At 33.7% G+C, this 19484-nt stretch overlaps 1 protein-coding gene and 1 pseudogene across 2 annotated transcripts; both read right to left on the bottom strand.

Moving 5' to 3' along the window:
* Positions 1-6060: 6060 nt before the first annotated feature.
* On the bottom strand, positions 6061-7089 carry LOC143541525 (CST complex subunit TEN1-like). The gene is made up of 3 exons (XM_077034335.1): positions 6986-7089; positions 6723-6873; positions 6061-6180 (listed from the first exon to the last, which is right to left on the bottom strand). Exons 1-3 carry the CDS (start codon positions 7087-7089, stop codon positions 6061-6063), a joined length of 375 nt encoding a protein of 124 aa, XP_076890450.1.
* Positions 7090-9819: 2730 nt separating this feature from the next.
* LOC143541541 (phospholipase D zeta 1-like) lies at positions 9820-19010 on the bottom strand (annotated as a pseudogene). Its single transcript, XR_013136768.1, has 20 exons — positions 18786-19010; positions 16835-16936; positions 16634-16752; positions 16399-16540; positions 15402-15572; positions 14763-14936; positions 14430-14672; positions 14225-14341; positions 13988-14127; positions 13755-13904; positions 12866-13022; positions 12306-12770; positions 11775-11885; positions 11554-11700; positions 11282-11479; positions 11097-11198; positions 10879-11010; positions 10496-10561; positions 10335-10396; positions 9820-10253 (listed from the first exon to the last, which is right to left on the bottom strand). The product of XR_013136768.1 is annotated as a phospholipase D zeta 1-like (transcript).
* Positions 19011-19484: the final 474 nt, after the last annotated feature.

The raw sequence follows: 19484 nt of genomic DNA, 5'->3' as shown, positions 1-19484 counted from the left end.
TACCTATAACAAGTACAGGTAAGTAAGGCCGTCTCCACATGGACTCAAGGAAATTGCTAATTTAATATTACTAGATTAATTATTAACAAAGGCGGACAGACGATGTCAAACGGTTTTTTAGAAAAAAAGATTAATTAAAACTAAATGATTACTTAAAAAGAATTTGTAAATAATATTAATTAAAAGGTATTCATTCTAGGTTCGGTTAATGTGATATTTCAACTTAGTCCCAGATTCAATTATCTTGATTACGTAGTAATTACTAAACCTAGTATTTTGATTGTGATGGCAAACGATACCCTAACCGAATTGTTGACACAATTGAACTCGGTTTACCTAATTACCAACTTATGTTTGTATTACCAAATTAAAAGACAATATTTGATGATTAATAGTTCAATGACACAAGAGCCTAATCCTAAGTGTTAATGAACAAAACCAAACAAGTAATGTTATTAATTAATAATCCAAAACACAAATTGTTTAAATAATCAAGCAAGATCAAAGCAATAACTCAATCAAGCTCATAAACATTAAGCATATGAATCTGGTCAGAAGTTAAAATACACAAAACCTAGCCTAGAATGAACACGGAAACTTAGCCAAGCATCGACATATCGACTATAACACTAATCTTGATGAACATATGATCAATGATGGAATCGGAAGCCTTGGAATGGTGGAAAATCGTCCTTAGCAGCCTCTTTTTCCTCTGGAAGTCGTGATAAACCGAATGGTGAGGTTAATGGGTTTATATAAGGCAAAACCTAGATTTTTTCGGTTTTAAGTCGGTTCGTGTCGCGCGAAGTTGCCTTGGGATTCATCTTCGCGTCGCGTGAAGGACAAAATAGTCGGGCTCGATATGATGCAACTTCGCGTCGCACGAAGTTGTTTGTCTTGCATCTTCGCGTTGCGCGAAGATGAAAAATCACAAAATTCTTTATTTTCTTCTATTTACTGCTTCGTGATGCGTGCACTTCCAATCTCTCACTTCCAAATCTTCATTCCAAGCTCGTAAATATTCCCGATAAGCTCCATAACTTCCAAATCCATGAAAACACATAACAATGCTTGAAGTACCAATGTTCATTCATTTATTTATCTAAAATTAACTAATTAATATATAAAATAACTAATTTTTACCCAACCATCATATTACACGGTTTTTGATAAAAAATTTTAAACTCTAACCATTAAGTGAAACATAGTCAACAAAATGATTATATATTGTTAACACAATTACAATTTACATTAAAATTACAGAAATTACACTACTAATATTACATAAATATGTTAGAAATAAGTAAAAACTTCTTTGTACACTACATTTGTAATTGTATTGGTAGGTATACATCGTATATCAAAAATCAAAATATTTAGTCCATGTCTACTTGTAACTCTTGATAACGTTACATATAGGTCTTCTTATAACTCTTGATTAGCCACGTATAGTTGTCCGTGTGACAAATACGGTCCTTCAAGTGCATATCAACCCTAGATAAATGATGATATATCCATGAAACTTACAAAAAAATATTCATACACATAATATATCATACATTTTAATCCATAATATGATGTCACTTGACAACGATAGACATATAGGTGAAGGTAATGTTGGCGGTCAAATCGAAAACAATAACACTTGAAGTGAAATAACAAACTAAATAGTCAAATAATAGACGGATGAGGTAATGGGCAATAGGCAATACACGTAAATATAAATATTGCAATTAAGCCTTAATATCAATGTAAATACACTATTTTAAATCACAAAAGTCACACAAATATCAATGTAAATACACATATTGAGTTCATAAATGATAAATCTGTGTAAGTTCATATCGTATCATAGTTTTGATACAATAGCAGAATCAACAATCATGTAAATTAAGTTCATAAATGCTAACGCGGTCATAAAAACGTATCAAATCATCTATGAGATGAGATGGATGTTGAACACAACGCGATGAGATGCAATATCATATAACATATTTGACATGTCATTTCCCATGACTTCTTAGTGCATCGTGATTCAGTTTATAAGTCAACTGAATTGTTTTTAGTTCCATAACAAAGGAAAATAACACATAGTTTAAAAGAAGGTATTTGAGGTTTGAAATTAAGGGAATATGCTCTGAAATTTAACATCATATACTTCTTCATATATGCTTTGTTTAATACATAATTTAGCTAATTAATTACTAAAATGGCTGAACACGCACGCGAGCCCAGTGGGCAATAGGCAATAGATGAGATGGATGATGAACACAGTGCGATGACAATTCAATTTCAAATCGAAAACAATAAAAACACTTGAACTAAAACAACAAACTAAATAGTCAAACAATAGACGGTTGCGGTAATGGGCAATAGGCAATAGACGTAAATATAAAGATTGCAATTAAGCCATACTAAACACCTTAATTATGTACTAATAAAAAGGTAATCTATTATAAAAAAGATCACCAAGTTATAGAATTCTATAAATAACAATAACTAAAGAAAATATATAAATCGCATTTAACTACACTGTTTCAAAAATTTGGTGAGAACTACATTTCAAAATTTATTCCGTTTCTTTGACGAACAATAGAGTTAACTCATAAGCAAATCAACTGCAATTACTTTGTTTAGAACCTACATACTACACAGGGTAGAATAATCATCTAAGTTTCCAACAACACATTTGTGAAACTATGGAGGGTGAAATGGTGGCTGGCAAAACTGTATTAAGGTGCGCTTCACAAAGTGTCCAGTTGCTACAATCCTTTGAGCCTCTAGGGTTATAGAAAAAAAAATTAAAGTGAGAAAAGAATCAATGTGAATTGTCAAGTTTGTATCACTCAACCAACTAAATGATGTAAAAAATGAAAAATAATATGTACGCCAAATATATTTTTATGTGTTCGTTAGAAAATGAAAATAAGCTTACAGCTGTGCTATTCATTTTGATACGTAATCCATCCAGCCATCAGGACATACATCCAAATATTCTCAAGTAGCCAAATTGTAGTCATGTTACGGTACTGCATCAAACCAAAAAAAAAAGTTTATAGTTATGCACTAAGAGAAAGAAAAAACTGTGAGCATTTAACAAAAATTGATTAACCCGTTTCCATAATAGAACTGCATCATAAACACATATTTGTACTCCAATGGCTCAAAATTTAAAACTGTGGGTTCAACTATAAGTGAACACCAAATTTAGTGGTCAGTTTCTGAATACATGAGAGAGAGAGACAGAGAGAGAGAGTGTAACATCCGGCCCCTCGCACCACCAATATTGTTCGCTTTGCCCACGAAGAGCTCACGGATTTGTTTTTGGTTGCCCAGGTGGAGACTTCCCAAGAGGTCACCCATCCTGCTACTACTCCCACCTGAGCACGCTTAACTGTGGAGCTATCCTCTCGTCCACTACCATTAAGCCCAAAACGCGTTGGTGATTTAAGAGGCGGGACATTTACTTATGAACCAAAGATCTCTCCTGTCCACGGACGATGTGGGATTTGCCTAGGGTGTTACAGAGAGAGAGAGAGACCCAGATGCCATTCGTCTCTTAAGGAAAATTAAGAATCAATTTGTAATGATCAATGGTATGTGCAATATGCCAGTAAGTTCAAATCCTCTGTTTGAATGTTTATAATGTCACTAAGAATTAACATAATTATACTCGAACAATCAAATAATAGTGGACTATATATGAAATAGCAGCCCTATATAATTATCTTAAACACAATTTACAAAATTAGGTAAATCTATTTACATGCTTCTAAAACAAAATTAGGCAAACCGATTTCCGTTATGAAAAACAATTTTCTTTTTTAGATTTAAATTTAGTATTTCTAAGATGAAAAAGAATCTTTGTATTTTGTGCCAATGTTATGTTGATGACAATAGATCCACTTTCGATGAAGATCTTTTTTTTCTTATATTATTATTTTAATAATAATAATAATTGTGATGAATAATGTATTTACTCCGATTTATGAGAATTCGTCATAGATTTCAAGTTCCAAAATTGAGGCGAAGAGTACCCTAGGATTATAAACTGTAATATAATATAACAAAAAGAATATAAGATTCAATCAACCAATACCTAAATATAAGATTCAATCAATACAAACATGAACAAAGGGGCAAATATCGGAGCAGTGGTCTGAATCGGAGGTGGGGATGAACGGTCTCGTAGGTCTGAATCGACAGCAGCGGTGAAGATGAGCAGTGGCGAACTAATAGCAGCGTTGGGAACTTAGGGTTTGTTATTTGGGAGGGGTGTGTGTTGAATGAAAAGAAATTGATTGAATAATATATGGATCCGAAAATTATTATTTGGGCGGGTTTGACCCGAAATAAATGCCATTTTATTGAATATGGGTTAAAAAATGAGTAGTGATGAGCTTGACAAGTGACAAAATAAAGTAATTTTTTTATTAGAATAGTAAGATTTCTAACCCATATAAGTACTATAATGAAAAAAAAAATAAAAAACAGTATAGCAATTTTCGATGGTCACAAAATCAGAGTTGAATATAAAGTCAAAAGATAGATAAAAACCTTTTGACGACACGATATCCATTTTGTTTGAAACAATCATACAAATATGAAATATCTAGCATCACTCAACTAATATCACACAAGTTGCTTGGTCTTGTCAAGGAAAAAATCACAGAAACAATATTTATGCATTGATATGAGCATAAAACAAAAGTCAAATAAGTAAAAATAGTACGTCAATGTGACAGTTCAATAAACTTTATAAGGTATAACAAGTTATAAAGTTTCTATTTAGTGAACCATGACATTTAACATAGGTGGAAAAGCAGACGGATTAGATGAGGGCCAACCCTACTAGTACTATGTACAGAAAAAGCTTTACATCTTCTATATGTGATTTGATTTCCTAAGTGGAAAATTTATGCTTTGAAGAACTGGATTCACATCCAAAGATTCCATTGGTAGAATACCGGTAAAATGTCCACAATACAAAAAAATTAAAAAGAAATAAATATAATGTGAAAACTTATTTGAGTAAGACATTGAAATTTTAAATTTTCAGTGTTCATCACAGATTTATATTATTCTTTGAAATGAATGTTTTGGTTAGATTGAAATTGTCTTAACAGCTTCAAAGACTGTACGGTGTACATACATAAATAGATAAAACAAGCGAACTACGTCCGGCCCAAAGCATTAGCTCGTATATGGTTTTGGATACATACGATTTCGAATTTGATTAATTTAACTGTTAAATGCAAAAGACATGGTTGATTTCTCACGCCTTTGCTCTTTTGGTTTAGTGACGTCTAGATTTTAAAAGCAAGTTTTAGGTGTATGTGTTCACGCTTCAAAAGATTATTGTCTTCGCCCAAAAACGAAAAAAACAGTTGCATTCATGCATATATTAATATGATTGCATTAGGGCAACAGGTCATATATTGACCCAAACTAAACTAATGTTTTGTGTTAATTAGATTTTCAACCCCATTCCATGCACATATAATGGAAGAGAAAGAAACACAGCTACACGATGCACAATCAACAATTAATAACATGTATCATTCTCTCGTTCAATACTGAAACAATTTACGTAGAAAACAGGTATACATTTACTTTTTGTATGTATAAATTGTATGCATATCAAACATTTGAAGTATGTTTCAACAGACCACTAAAAATTTTATTATTGACAAAAATCAATCCGCTCAATTTAGTTGTTATGGATAATAATAAATATGCAAGTATTTAATGAAAAAAATAATGTAGCAATTTGCTATAGTTACAAAATTAGAGTTGAATGCAAAGTCAAAAGACAGACTTTCTGTTTGATACGGATATGAAATATCAAACATCACTCAACTTTAAGTACCACACAAGTTGCTTGGTGTTGTCAAGGAAAACATTGTACTATCATCATAGCAAATATTTTTATGCATTTGATATAATAAAACAAAAGATAAAGAAGTTAAAGAACATACAACGTAAGATGAACACTTTCTTGAAAAAGAAATATTGCAACTTTCAATTTTCGGAATAAACATGTTCATCACAAAATCAGATTTAGCAATTGAGATGACTGTTTTGGTCAGATTGAAACTGTCTTAACAGCTTCAAAGACTGTTGATACAAGTTAAGGTCCATCCCATCTACATTTCTACCCACTCTTGCTTTCAATATCCCCTGCAACAGAAAAATACACGAGCCAATGGTTATAAGCAGGCCTTTAAACGAACCGAAAGACTGCAAACCAGACGCGTTTGGGCTCGTTCGTTTAACTTTAACTTTAAGCGAACAAACGGTCGAACGAACAATTAACGAATGAGGTTTTCTTATTTGTGTTCGTTTATAAAGAAAATGAATGTGTACGCGTTTGTCTATATTTGTTCATTAATAGTATAAACGAACGATTCACGACCTTAATTGAAAATAGATAAACGGACATAACTTAGCAACCACCAATTTAAAGTAAACGTGAACATCAATCTGTTGGGCCTAAAATTTATAAAAGCTCGACCAAACTGTAATGGGTGATATTTTAATGTCATTAAATAGACTAAGTTGTAATGTGCATAAATCTTTAAAAGATATATAAACGAACTTAAATAAATGTAAACTAGCGACATAAATAAAACGTAAACGAACAAACATAAACGAATTTGAATGAATGAATGCAAACAAACGTTATGAACATAAATAAACGAACATGACATGTGTTCACGCACCTCATTACTTGGTTGAATGGAGAGTTCTCCAATGAACTGGTAAAGAGAACCGACTCGAAGACCGAGTCTCAAATGCTGCGTGTCAACCGCCAGCGTGGCGCCTCCATCAGCAATAACAGCAATGGCGGTCTCTACGTTGTATTCTTGTAACCTAGAATCACAAAACAATAATCAGACAACTAAAAATGAAACATTTGATGATTAATATAATTGAAGGTTTCGTTTGAATGGCATAAGAAATGAAGCAAAAAGAAATGACCGACTTTCCGGTAACTCTAAGGGATGCCCCCTGCTTGAAGTGCGGTGAAGACGAGTTAAGTTGTTGTAAAATAACCAGGGAACCAGAGGGCACATTAGGTGATGACATTGAGGCCCTAACAATTCACAGAAAAATAATACTATTAATTGTAAGCAATAAGCATCATGAGGCTAGGCTAGGCTTTCTGTTTTTATAGTAATAATGCTCTGTTTATGTCTGTAATTCAAGCAACTGTTCAAATATTTGAGTGTACTTCATAAATAAATCAATTAAGATTTAACACCTATCGACAGTATTAACAATCAAATCAGGCGGATGGTTAGATTAGGGTTGTTAACTTAACAACAAATCGAACTGTGAACAAAACCATAATTATAATCAAATATGTTTGAGAGAGAGAGTTACCCGCGAATTTGAATGTGAATTAGTTAGGGCAAATAGCCCTACTCCTTCACTAGCAGTGTATGAAAATACCCGACCCGATCCGTTCACCGTATATGGTTCTGAGTATAGGAAATATAAGCTGCTAGCTTTTGAACCTAGGATTTGTTAAGTAATAAAAGTAAATAAGGTACGCTATTTGAAAAAATTAACAACATTAAAGGTAAAAAGAAAATAAAATATATACTACAAATGATAAGTAGTCTATAATCTTAAATTCACAAATTAAAATGACATGACCCACTACAATAATATACAAAATTTGTCTAAATTGTTTTGACTTGTACCCATCGATAACTATAATGAATGAAATGAGATATTAGAAAATTAGAAGGGAAATTATAACCTATTTGTCAAAATTGTTTTGACCCATGAACCATAGATATGAAGGATAAATAAGATGAATAATTAGAGAATTATAAAGAAAATTATAACATATTTGTCAAAATTATATTTGGCTCATGACCCATAGATAGATAGGAAGAATGAGATGAAAGATTATAAAGGAAATTATAACCTATTTGTCAAAATTGTTTTTGCCCATAACCCATGGATAGATAGAATGAATGAGAAGAGAGATTAGAACAAAAATGAATGTGGGAACATCTCATTATTTTCTTTTATTAGTAGAGTTGGATTAGATTAGATAGAGCAGATTAGATTAGACATATAGATAAAGGATAAAATACAAGGGTTAGGTTCAAATAAGAAGTTTGATTTTCCTAAAAAGGCTAGGAAAGAGGTATTTTAGTCTTAACACTTCAATATAAAAACTCATTTACTTTAATCTCAAAACCCAATTAAAATGCATATCATTTAGTTTTCAAATTAAAATATTACAAAACAATCTACCCAATTTGAGGATGTTACAGAGTTCACAATAGCTAGATTTTTTTTTTTTAATTATAAAGTATTGGAGGTAACTTTTGATACAAACCTTAGTTGTCCCTCGTCAATACATTCAATAACTGAATCATTGTTCTGGGTTTCATATTAAAAACTTGTTCAGATTTGTGTTTTCCCACTATCTGTTCTGGTACAATGCATAAACCTAGTCAGCCGCTGTCGTGTTTCCAATTCAAACACGTTTTCATTGTTAATCTCAGTTTTCACTCTTCCTATCCAAAATGTGTTTTCCTACGTTCACGAATCAATGTTCATGCGTTGTTCAAGACACTGTTCCACCTTATTGATCACCTAGTAGTTGTTTTTCATGTTATTTTTCAACCATGGCTATCTCCTAAATTACCAAGTCTTGTTTTTAGTTCCAAAATTACAAGTGCGACAACCATCACAGCATGGTTTTTCCAGAACTACCGCCATTTAACAACGTGGAGTTTAATAGGCTCGGACAGTTGTTTAACTCCCTCTGCTCTGGTCTACAAACCAACTCTGCCCACTTAGGTAAGTTATCTAACCTTGACTCATCATGGGTAATTAATTCTAAGCCACAAAACACATGGTTGGGAATCAAGGTATTTTTTTCTAGCCTACATGATGTTTACCACACGACTTATCAATGTATCCCTATGTTATGTTCGTAGAAATATGATCAATCAAGAATTTGAAAAAGTTCAACCTATCTTTTATCTTATTTATCAGTCAAATTACTAAACAAAATAACTTTCAAGAACTATGAACGAATCGGGTAATTGACATTGGTTTTTAATCAACAGGTTTCTACCGTATGTCATATTGTCATCCTCAATATTAAGGATACTCAACGCATCATTCTCCAAAATTCCAAGGAAAATGGCACGGACTTCTATTTTCTTGGTACTTTTATTGTCAGCCGTCTCTATAAACGTACCTGACATCCCTATCTCACGAAGTTGTTGAGTCGAGTGAGTAATTTATTTGAACTTTCATATTATGATGTATAGTCATTGCCGGTTGCCACACTCTGTGTTTCAGAGTTTCATTTAAAGGAGGAAATAGAATGAAAAGAAGGGATGGAAAAAATTGATTGTGTTCTCGAGTTTCATTTAAGGAAAGAAAAAACAAAACATGAAATTTCTACTTTTATCTCTCATAGTCTCATTCATGATCACTCTCGGGCCACAGAGGCCTACCTAATTAAACCTCGCAGTGCGACATTATTTTCTTAATTACACGCTTTTACCATTCCATGCAAAGTATAATTTCAGAATAAAATCTAAATTTAAAAAAGAATGCCAACCAAGAGAGTTTTATCTATACGAATGATTCAAAGTAAACATTAAGTTTTACAAGAGTTGCAGCATCTAGAGATGGGAGTGAAAAGCAAACCATCAACTAAAACCAAAAAAAGTCGATTCCCTCCATTTGAGCTCACTTGGGTGTTGGATCTACTCAGAGTCTCAGCCCGCCAGTCGTGTCCAAGGTTCAAGATCTGGTGGGCTGCTGTAAGTGACAGACCTGTCATCAGTTCATACTGCAAGCTGCAACTCGCCATGAATAGTTGACATATACACAACAAATATGAATGTAGATTATATGTGTTTGTTTTCTAGGTGTTATTGGCGCGCACTTTCTTGTGTAAATATTTACGGTTTTGGCCCCTGAAACTGAAACCCCATTGATGAACCTTGCGCTATCAGATTCAATGAAAAACTTGAGGTGACGCATAATACTCGCTTTCTTTAAACATGGGCCTTAAATCCTCTTTCAACATGAAATCTGTAGGGAAAGAAACCAGATGCCCCTTCACAGCTTGTAATCTCTCCATCGGATCAATCCCCTTCACATTCCCGTCTTCATAATATTCGATATTCTTCGGGGCTATTCCTAAATCAATTGTAGTATGCCCGAGTTTCGCCTTTCTCTCACTCACACATTGCCTTAAAGATGCTCTGCATGTTGGATTTTGAAACTAAATATTACAACCAATAACACCAAATTAAAAAATAATAATAAAAAAAATTTGGTTTTACCTGGAATGTATAAGATCATTAGGGATGCAGGAGAAAACATCTTGGTATATCATGGTATTTGTCTGCAAATAATTAACCGAATGTGTGATGTTTAAAAACGAATGAGTTGAACTTATTCTCAACTTTATATAAAACATCATTTGGATTTAAGACTATCCTACCCTTGCGGTTGCCATCCATATATCTTTGTACGTGGAATCAATCACAGGGTCGGCTATTTTGTTAATCTGCAAAGAACAAACAAAAATATGAAATCAATTTCCAATTCATCATCCATTTTATTAATGTAACTGTAATCAAATAAATAAAATAGAAAATTGCACAGATGGTCCCTGTGGTTTGACCATATTGCAAGTTTGATCCCTAAATTCAAAAAATTGAAAACCTAATCCAAATATTTGTGAGAGGGTTGCACGTCCCCATGAAGGCCATCATTAACCCAGTTATTTTTTAACGGAAAAGCCATGTCATGTGCCATTCATGTGAGGGTAATTGTCTTGTAACATTTACCCTTATAGAATAGTCTAAATTAAAATAAACAAACCTCTGTATTATGAAGACCAAGGTGTTCAGACCATAGAGAAAGCCGAAGACTCAACGCAAATTTTCCAGCTTTCCATGTATTTCCTCCCATTGAAGATTTAACAAATTCCTTATCTTCAATAAGTACTCCAATCTGCGGTCAAACGATCAAATTTTATATCAATTTTTAATTTTTATTGAAAATACGTGTGATGGATAAATTGATAATAAATAATTTACCTCAGAATCTCGTAATCCAAGTAAACTCCTATCGTTAATATTAGCAGATCCAACTAAGACTGTGTTGTCGTCAATTATCATAACCTTACTATGCACATACACCTGTGTTATAAACAAAATAACAGTTAATTAACTATGATCTTGTAAACTAAAATGGAGGTTATAACTCATTTAAAATATTATACCGGACTGGATGCGACGAGCCCATTATCTGAAAGTCTACCGTAAGCCCTAAGGCCATAGAAAGATATGTAATCATGAACTCGGGAACCGAGCAGCTCAGAGAGATTGTGTAATATAGAACTGTTTCCTCTTGATATTGTTCGGTATTGCCAATGCATTATGGCTCTTACAGATGCAGCCCCCACATCATCTAGACCACCCTGTAAAACTAAAGAAAATGATACGTCTGTATATGGATTCCAAAATTTTACTGTCAAAAACCAAGTTGACTCACCTGGAAGCCAGGTAAGAGTGGTATAACAATAATGACCCTAAAATGTTTTTTTTCATGATATGCTCTAATGAGACGTCTGTATATGGATTCCAAAACACGGTTCCGTATGATCTCGTCTCCAGAAAGACCCGAGATAAAGAATTGGTTCTGGAAACAAAATTGATTTTAATAATCAGCAAAATGTAAAATGAGAAGCTTTAATAAAGAAAATATAGATGTACCTCAATGTAAACAAAGTGTTCAGCTTTCTCAATAAGGGAGCAATAAGAATTATGAATGCTCTCTTCAACTTGACTTGTTCCAGCTGACCATTGACTCACACTCCTTACAACCTAAAATGGGAAAATCATGATCTAAAATAATAGTAATAATAGTAATCATTAAAAAAATGAACTTTTTTTCAAAAGATGACAGATTAACATTCAGCATTTCCAAAAAAAAAAATAGATTATAGGCATTTAAAAGACAGTGTGTTGGAAATTCAGCACACAGCACATTTGAATCTGGTCAAACATTGAAGACTTGGATTATTATTGTGATATATTGTTTTCATACTAATAATTACACTTAAGTTCTTCAATAACTTTAAAAAAAATGGTGTAAAGTAAAATATTATCACAAGTCAACCCTAACCCATTTGGACATGGTTCCCAATCTGCCTGAACTGACCATTTTTCCACCTCTAATCGCAAACTTATATAAAGAAGTCACAATGTGACTGCAAGCATTAAAAAAAAGGAATATAAAATAACCTGACAACGACATGCAACACGAGGACCAACTTGTCCTGATTCATCTGCAGAAACAACCAGGTTACCATGCTCCTGATTCTCCCACCATTCTTTATCTGTAGATTTCATATGCTCAAGATTCAATGTCTGTCATTCATCCACGAAATCTCTCATTGGCATATCCGGAACTAAAGGTTCAACTTTTGATTTTCTGAAAGAAAAAGGAGCCCTAGAAGTCCTACTCGGTTGACTATGAATTGACCCGTTAGCAATAGAAGCTTCCACTCCATCAGCTTCTTGAGGGATTAGCAATGGGATATCTTCAGAAGATGCAGAGGAAGAAGAATTTTGTCTGCTGTGTACAGGGCCCATAAGTGTTGAATCTTCATGCTCCGGTTCAATATTATTATTGCCCATGTAATGTGGGATAACCATGTGCTGTTGAGGCATGAGTAGTGGACCTTGCTCATTTGGAGCTTTGTTTCTCTGACAGAATAAAATTGATACAAATATAAGATCACAATAATGTTTTAAATTTGGCTGTACAGCTGCCAATATAAGGTAAAACTAAAAGCAAAAACCTTTGCATAATTCCAACGTTGAACAAAGTGCCGAGCAACATCACGACACGGTGGGCCCCATAAGGCACAATGGACATCATGCCATGGCATACGAGGGTATTTTTTACGGTCCAGCTCATCTTTCATTGTATCTTCCCATGAATTTGGTTCAGATTCCCTGTAACATTTAGATCAAAATTGAGTGATTCCACATTTCATGACTTCATTAAATGATATGATTTTCTACTCTTATGCATGCTAAATGGTATTTTGTTCAGCTAAGGAAAAACTAGATAGTTGGGACTTGGGACAACCAGACCTGTAAACGAAGTCGAACCAAACGTTTAGTGAGCCGTTCAGTAGGAAGTTTGTTTATATTCGGTTATTTAATTACGAACAAACATGAGCAAACTTTTTGGTTCATTGTTAAACAAACGAATACACATGTCTCGTTCGTTCATTTATGTTCGTGAATGTTCATTCTTTTAAATTCATTTATGTTCGGTAGTTTAAGTTTGTCTAAGTTCGTTCATTTACGCCCGCTGATATATTCATCTAACTTTTTTAGGTTCATTACAATTTAGTGTAGTTGTAAGTTTTAATAACCTTTTAGGCCCAACAATTTGTTGTTGAGGGTTACTTTTAATTGGTTTTAGCTCAGTTATGTCCGTCCATCTATGTACAGTTGCGTTTGTTCGTTTAAGTTCGTGAACCGTAGCTTATACTGTTAACACATGAACACAAACGAGAACGTTAACACAAACACGCTCATTTTCTTAACGAATGATGAATGAACACAAACAAGAAAACCCTGTCCGTCTAATTGTTCTTGTTAGATCATTTGTAAGTCAAAATATTGTAACTAGTAACTAGCGGGACATACTACCACAGTGGTAATATAATAAAATACCTGGGGTTATAATAGTCTTTTCCAGGCCAAAACATAGCAGGGTCATCTCCCACTTTGTGCTCAGATGTATCATAGCGACCAAAGCAAAGATCAAGTCCACCAATGAAGCAAACATCATTATCAACAATGACCAGTTTCTCATGGTGGGACCTACATATACAATAAATAAACGAAAACAGTTATAAAGAAGATAAAAATCAAGAAATAAACATGTAAAATAAGAGATTGCTTACCATAGATACACACCACTAGAAAAATGGTCTGGAAAACGTAAAACTCGGACATTTTCATGGATAGCAACCAACTTTTTCTTACTATACACACTATTAATTTTCAGTGCGAGTGCAAGCTCTTTATACATGAGAATGTAAATCTGCAGTCAAATGTATACCAACAAAACATGCTGGGTGAGTAAAAAAGTTGATTATTTTCATCATCAATGTAGTTCAAACTTTAAGGAAACAACCAACCTGAACACCCTGTTTGGCTTTTGCCTCAAGTAAAGCATCAAGGCGAGATGAAGCATGGGCTTGAAATGGACGTCTCAAATACAATTCAGGACATAACCACCACCCACAAATAAATATCTGCATAAATAATAACCAACAAAGATAACTTTAATCACAAAGAATATGCATTAATCAGGATATATGGATGAGGAACAAAGTAACAAACCTCTGATTTTGCACCTTCAATTGCTTTAGCAATTGCATCAAAAGCCGCTCGACCATCAACGAACCACTGAGCCTGGCTGCCATCATCAGTTAGACCACGAGGTGGAGCAAATGAACCGAACCGGTGAGGATAACACCAGCCCTCAGGTGGCCTGAGTCCAGCATCATTAATTGCTGCAACCCAGTCTCTTACTTTTGTTTTGTTTCTACTTCTTATTGTTATGCTTCGGCTTCCACACGATACCTATTGTCAATTCCATGATAGTATCATTTACTTATTTGTTAGATAGCGTGCTAATATATATTAAACTATTAGCATTTATGCTATACTTGCCAGAAAAGAATGCCGTAAGGGATTATGTTCGTTTGTTTCTTTAGCTAATGATACGCGACCTTCTCCATTCCCGTCTGAAGGAGGTAGAACATCAAAGACAATTATGTCTAAAGGCTCAGCATCAAATGGATCTTTCAGTAGGGCTAAAAATCCGGGTTTCAATACAGCCCATACCTGCAAGCATTTGAAAATATTATAAAGAAAAGTTGATATCATGAGCACATCTTATTAATATAAATAAGTGACTTGGGTAGCCACTTGTCGACTTTTGGTGAAGTCTAGATTTTTGCTTCCTGCCTCTCTCTCCGATATTAAATAACTCTCTCCTATTAAAAAATAATGATTTTAAATAATTATATCTAAAATTTATTCTAATGTTTTATTAAAACTTAATATATCATAAGAAGATTTCAATCATATCTTATCTTAAAATATAACTTTATAATTCTTAAATCTTCATTATTTGATATTTATAATTCTTACATCTTCATTATTTCTAATTCACCAATGGCTATGACATCCAACGTACAAATCTTCATAGAAACTGTTGATTTACAACAGGTTGGATTTATTCAAACCCTGTAAGACATGGGTGTCTAACCTAATAAATTATAAAGTCTAATATGAGGCGAGTGATACCTTTTGCCAATTGTCATTACAACAATTGAACCAAAGACAAGCAGAACATTGTCTGTCGTTTTCCTTGTCGGGAATTTTTGGTAAATGCTTCACTAATACATATTCTTCTTTTAGCTTGGAGCCATACTCTGGGCAAAAGGATAACTTAGAAGCACCCATGAACTTGCAAACCTGCTTACAAAAACATTCACGTATATTGTAAGAAGGTGATGACTGGTGAAGCAGTATTCCCCAATCAAGTAAAAACTTTGTTTACTATTTGCAAAACTTTTAAACAGGCATAAAGATATATGCCTCAAATAGTCTAAAAGAAAGCAAATCAAAAGAAGATACGCGCTCAGAAATAGAGATGACAATTCCAACCCTTTTATTTTATATTTTGTTGATTTCATTTATATTTTACCTCTAATAGGTCAAACAAATAAAGTAAAAAGAAATAGAAAAAAAAAACTTAAAAAGTAAATGGGTCTAAAAAGGTACGCCAAAAGTGTAGTTTTACTGCATAAACTACTAAATCATTTTATTCAAAAATTAGAATATTGGTGAAAAAGTTTTGACTTTTAATAATACTTGGCACACTAATCATTTATAAAAACACTAAAAATTAGGAACTGCATTAGTATGCCTGTAAATGAAGCAGATGTTAAGTGAACTTTTCATGAACCATACGACGGAAGTTCGTTTATTAATATACAAACGAGCACGAACCAAATTTACGTTTGTGAGCCCTTCATTTATACTGTTAACAAGCGAACATAAATGAACATGAACACGTTAATTTTCTTAACGAACGAACATGAACAAGAAAACCCTGTTTGTTTAATTGTTCGTGATCAATTGTTTGTTTCGTTAAAGTTAAACAAACGAACACGAGCATGCTCCATTCATGTTCATTTGGTTCATTTACAAGCCTATGTATTGAGACATCCCACCCATACAAGATACCTTTTTGACCCATTAGACCCACCCGTATTGCCACCTGTAACAGAAGTTTTACCTCTCTTGAATTCACAATATCCAGGTTCCCAAGAAAATGATTCAAGTATTCCTGCATTGCGGTTTTTGCTCGATCTGAAATAGAATGTTGTCTCCCAAGTGCCGGTCGTATCATTGGTAGGGCTGCACTTGATGGAACATCTCTGAACAAAAAATCACCTGTAAGAACTATGATCATTATAGCCATGAATAAATACTTCCACTAACCCTTGTAAAGTTAGATACTTAGTAATCACCTGTTTTTAACACTTCCCTCGCTATTTAATGTTGCTACATTGTCCTCAGGTTCATCATCATCATCATGCACAACCGCTGGATGGTCCCCTATTCCTAGGTTTTGAAGCCATTCTTTAACCTTCATAAGAGACATGGTTAGTTATGAGAAACAAACAAGAATAGGCAAATAAGCTGATCATAAGATAGACTCAGAGACAAACCTGTTCTTGTTTCTCATGAATTTCTTCAATAATGGCACGTTTCTTCAATGCAAAGTGTAAGTAAAACACGTGTGAAGCTTTCTTCACTAACTGCCACTTGAACTGCAGGGTACCCAATCAGAGTAAATCACTGATAAAGATAACTGGATAATGAATTTGTAGACCTGTAATGCATGAGTACTTAACAGAAGTAGTAAAAGAAAGAGACTGGAATGGTAAATCCAGTCCCAAACCTTAGTTATACTTTAAAACATAAAAATGACAATACTGTATAGCATCTGGAAGTTGAATGCAGCTTATGCTATACCAATTTCTAATTCAAAAACAAATGTATATAACATAAAGGGGCAAAACAAATAAATCAGCAACATTTGCACTACCAAGAAAAGGCAACTCCACAATTCAGCTAACAAATAACTTGCAATCCTAAATATAATAGAATATATAAAGTATACTCGAGAACTAAATTGATGTATGTGCAATCTGGTTAAAGGGTGGTTGTTTTAGTCTATTTAGCAATTAATCAGGAATGGCAAAGAAAAAGAACTAAATCTCTGTAGCCAAGTAAAACAAAGGCTCAATCAGCTGCGCTAATATCCAGCAATAACATCAATAAACTAATGCAATGTTTACTCCAACAAAAATCTAGTAAAACCTATCAGGCTACTCTGTACGTTACCATTTGTTCAATTCCTCACTCTCTAAAGCTAATTTGGAAACTTTGAATAGAATAAAAGCCCATGAAATTGATAATAACCAGGGTAAATCTAAGTTCTTTCATGTACAATTCTAGAATCTATATCTACTTGCTCACTAAAATGCCTAAAAATATTAATAGCGTATGTCTCTTCATGAAACAAAATCATGGTTTACACACTTATCATTCATCAACACCCTCATCCATCCCATCTACACAACTAAGCAGCTTTTATCAGTTATCAAAACTTTCATTCTGTTATAAAATCCATCCAGCAAACATCAGTTATTCAACTGCTAAAACTGGTCTTCAGCATCTCACTATACTTCAAGTTCCAATACTCTTTTAGTTGTTTGAATGGTGCCATAGCTTGAAATAGAAGTTTTCAATCACAAAAAACCACACTTTACAAATTACAAAAGATGCCAGCTGATTTTAGCCAACTGATCCAAAAAACTTTTTACCAGTATTCGTTTTAACTTGTTTGTTAAGCAAAGCGTTGCTATTTAATTCCCAGTAACTTGGGTCTCACTCTAAATTGTATTTTGGTCAAACAGATTGATCAATCATAAAACTCATAAACCACATCAAACCTAATAGCATGACATCCATGGTTGCAAAAATCCCGACTAGGCGCCGATTAATCCCTGACTAATCGCTAGTCCCCACCCCACTGATTAATTTTGAGCTAGCCGGCCAATTAATACTTCAATGGTCAAATCCGGCAATATCCGGATTAACCAGACTTGGTCGGCGTTTTCTGGCGAGGATCCAACCAAAATCAGCAGTTTCTGGCGAGATTCCAACAAATGTCCGGCCGAAATGTGTGTGTGAATATTACATACAAAATTGCGTGCGTGTATGTGTGTATAAAATTGAAAATTATACATTAAAGTCCGATCCGATTAATTGCTAGTCACCACCTAACCGCTCAACTAGCTACTACTACAACTTTGATGACATCAATGCTATTGACAAATTGCTAACAAAATTGATCAATTTCGCATCCGAAAAAAAAACCCTAGGTTTTAAAAGCAACCATTAACCACCTCGAATAAATCTCATCTCAATAAATTCAAATTAATTCTCTAACTAACAGCATTAATGCTCAAATAGTATTCAATCAAACAGTTAACCGAAACTGCATACACGATCACCACCAATTCAATTACAAATTTACAAGCTAAACTCACAATTAACAAACATACATACATACATACATACATACATACATACAAACATACATATATATACCTGTTTATACTGAAAGTCAATAGTATAAGACAGCAGCATAGGGCTAATATCGCCGGCATCAAGACGCGAAACCTGCACAATTGTAGCCTTGGGCAACTCATCGAATATTCGAGTTGACTCAGGCGGATTCTGGTGGAAGGAGAAGAAGGAAGAGAGTCTGGACGGCTCAGATTGCATTTGCACGTAGTGAGATCCAGTCGACGATATTAACTGCTCCGATGCCATGGATATTATTATTATTACTCTCAACTCCGATCAAAATTGGAAACAATAATAATAATAATAATTAATGAATGAAAATTGGTGTTACGTGTATGAGTTGTGTTGGATTGATGAGGAAGAGAAGATGAATGTGATGAAGTTATTATTAATTTTGATGAGAGAGAATACAAAGGGTAGGTAACGTAAATGGAACAAATCTGTGAAGTCTAGTTTGGAAATTTTGGATTTATTATGGGCAGAATACTGTAAAACGGGTCGGGTTGGAATTGAAACTGAAATTGTGTTCAACGGTTTTTTTGATTTGGAGATGTCATGGTCGTCTCGTGGTGGCCAAACTATTTTACCTTTTTTTTATTTTTAATCAACACGTTGTTATATTATTTTCAAGAACAAGTACCTAAGTTTCTTTGTTTTTAATAACGCATCAAAATCATTCACTCCTGACGATTGAACCGGTGGCTGACTTTGCATACCACC

Source organism: Bidens hawaiensis, unplaced genomic scaffold (genome assembly GCF_021521415.1).
Source record: "Bidens hawaiensis isolate Kalapana, Puna unplaced genomic scaffold, B.hawaiensis_p1.1 tig00012610_1, whole genome shotgun sequence".
NCBI classification, from domain to species: domain Eukaryota; kingdom Viridiplantae; phylum Streptophyta; class Magnoliopsida; order Asterales; family Asteraceae; genus Bidens; species Bidens hawaiensis.
Note: the sequence above shows the minus strand (reverse complement) of the source record. Positions and strands in the feature narration are given on the sequence as shown.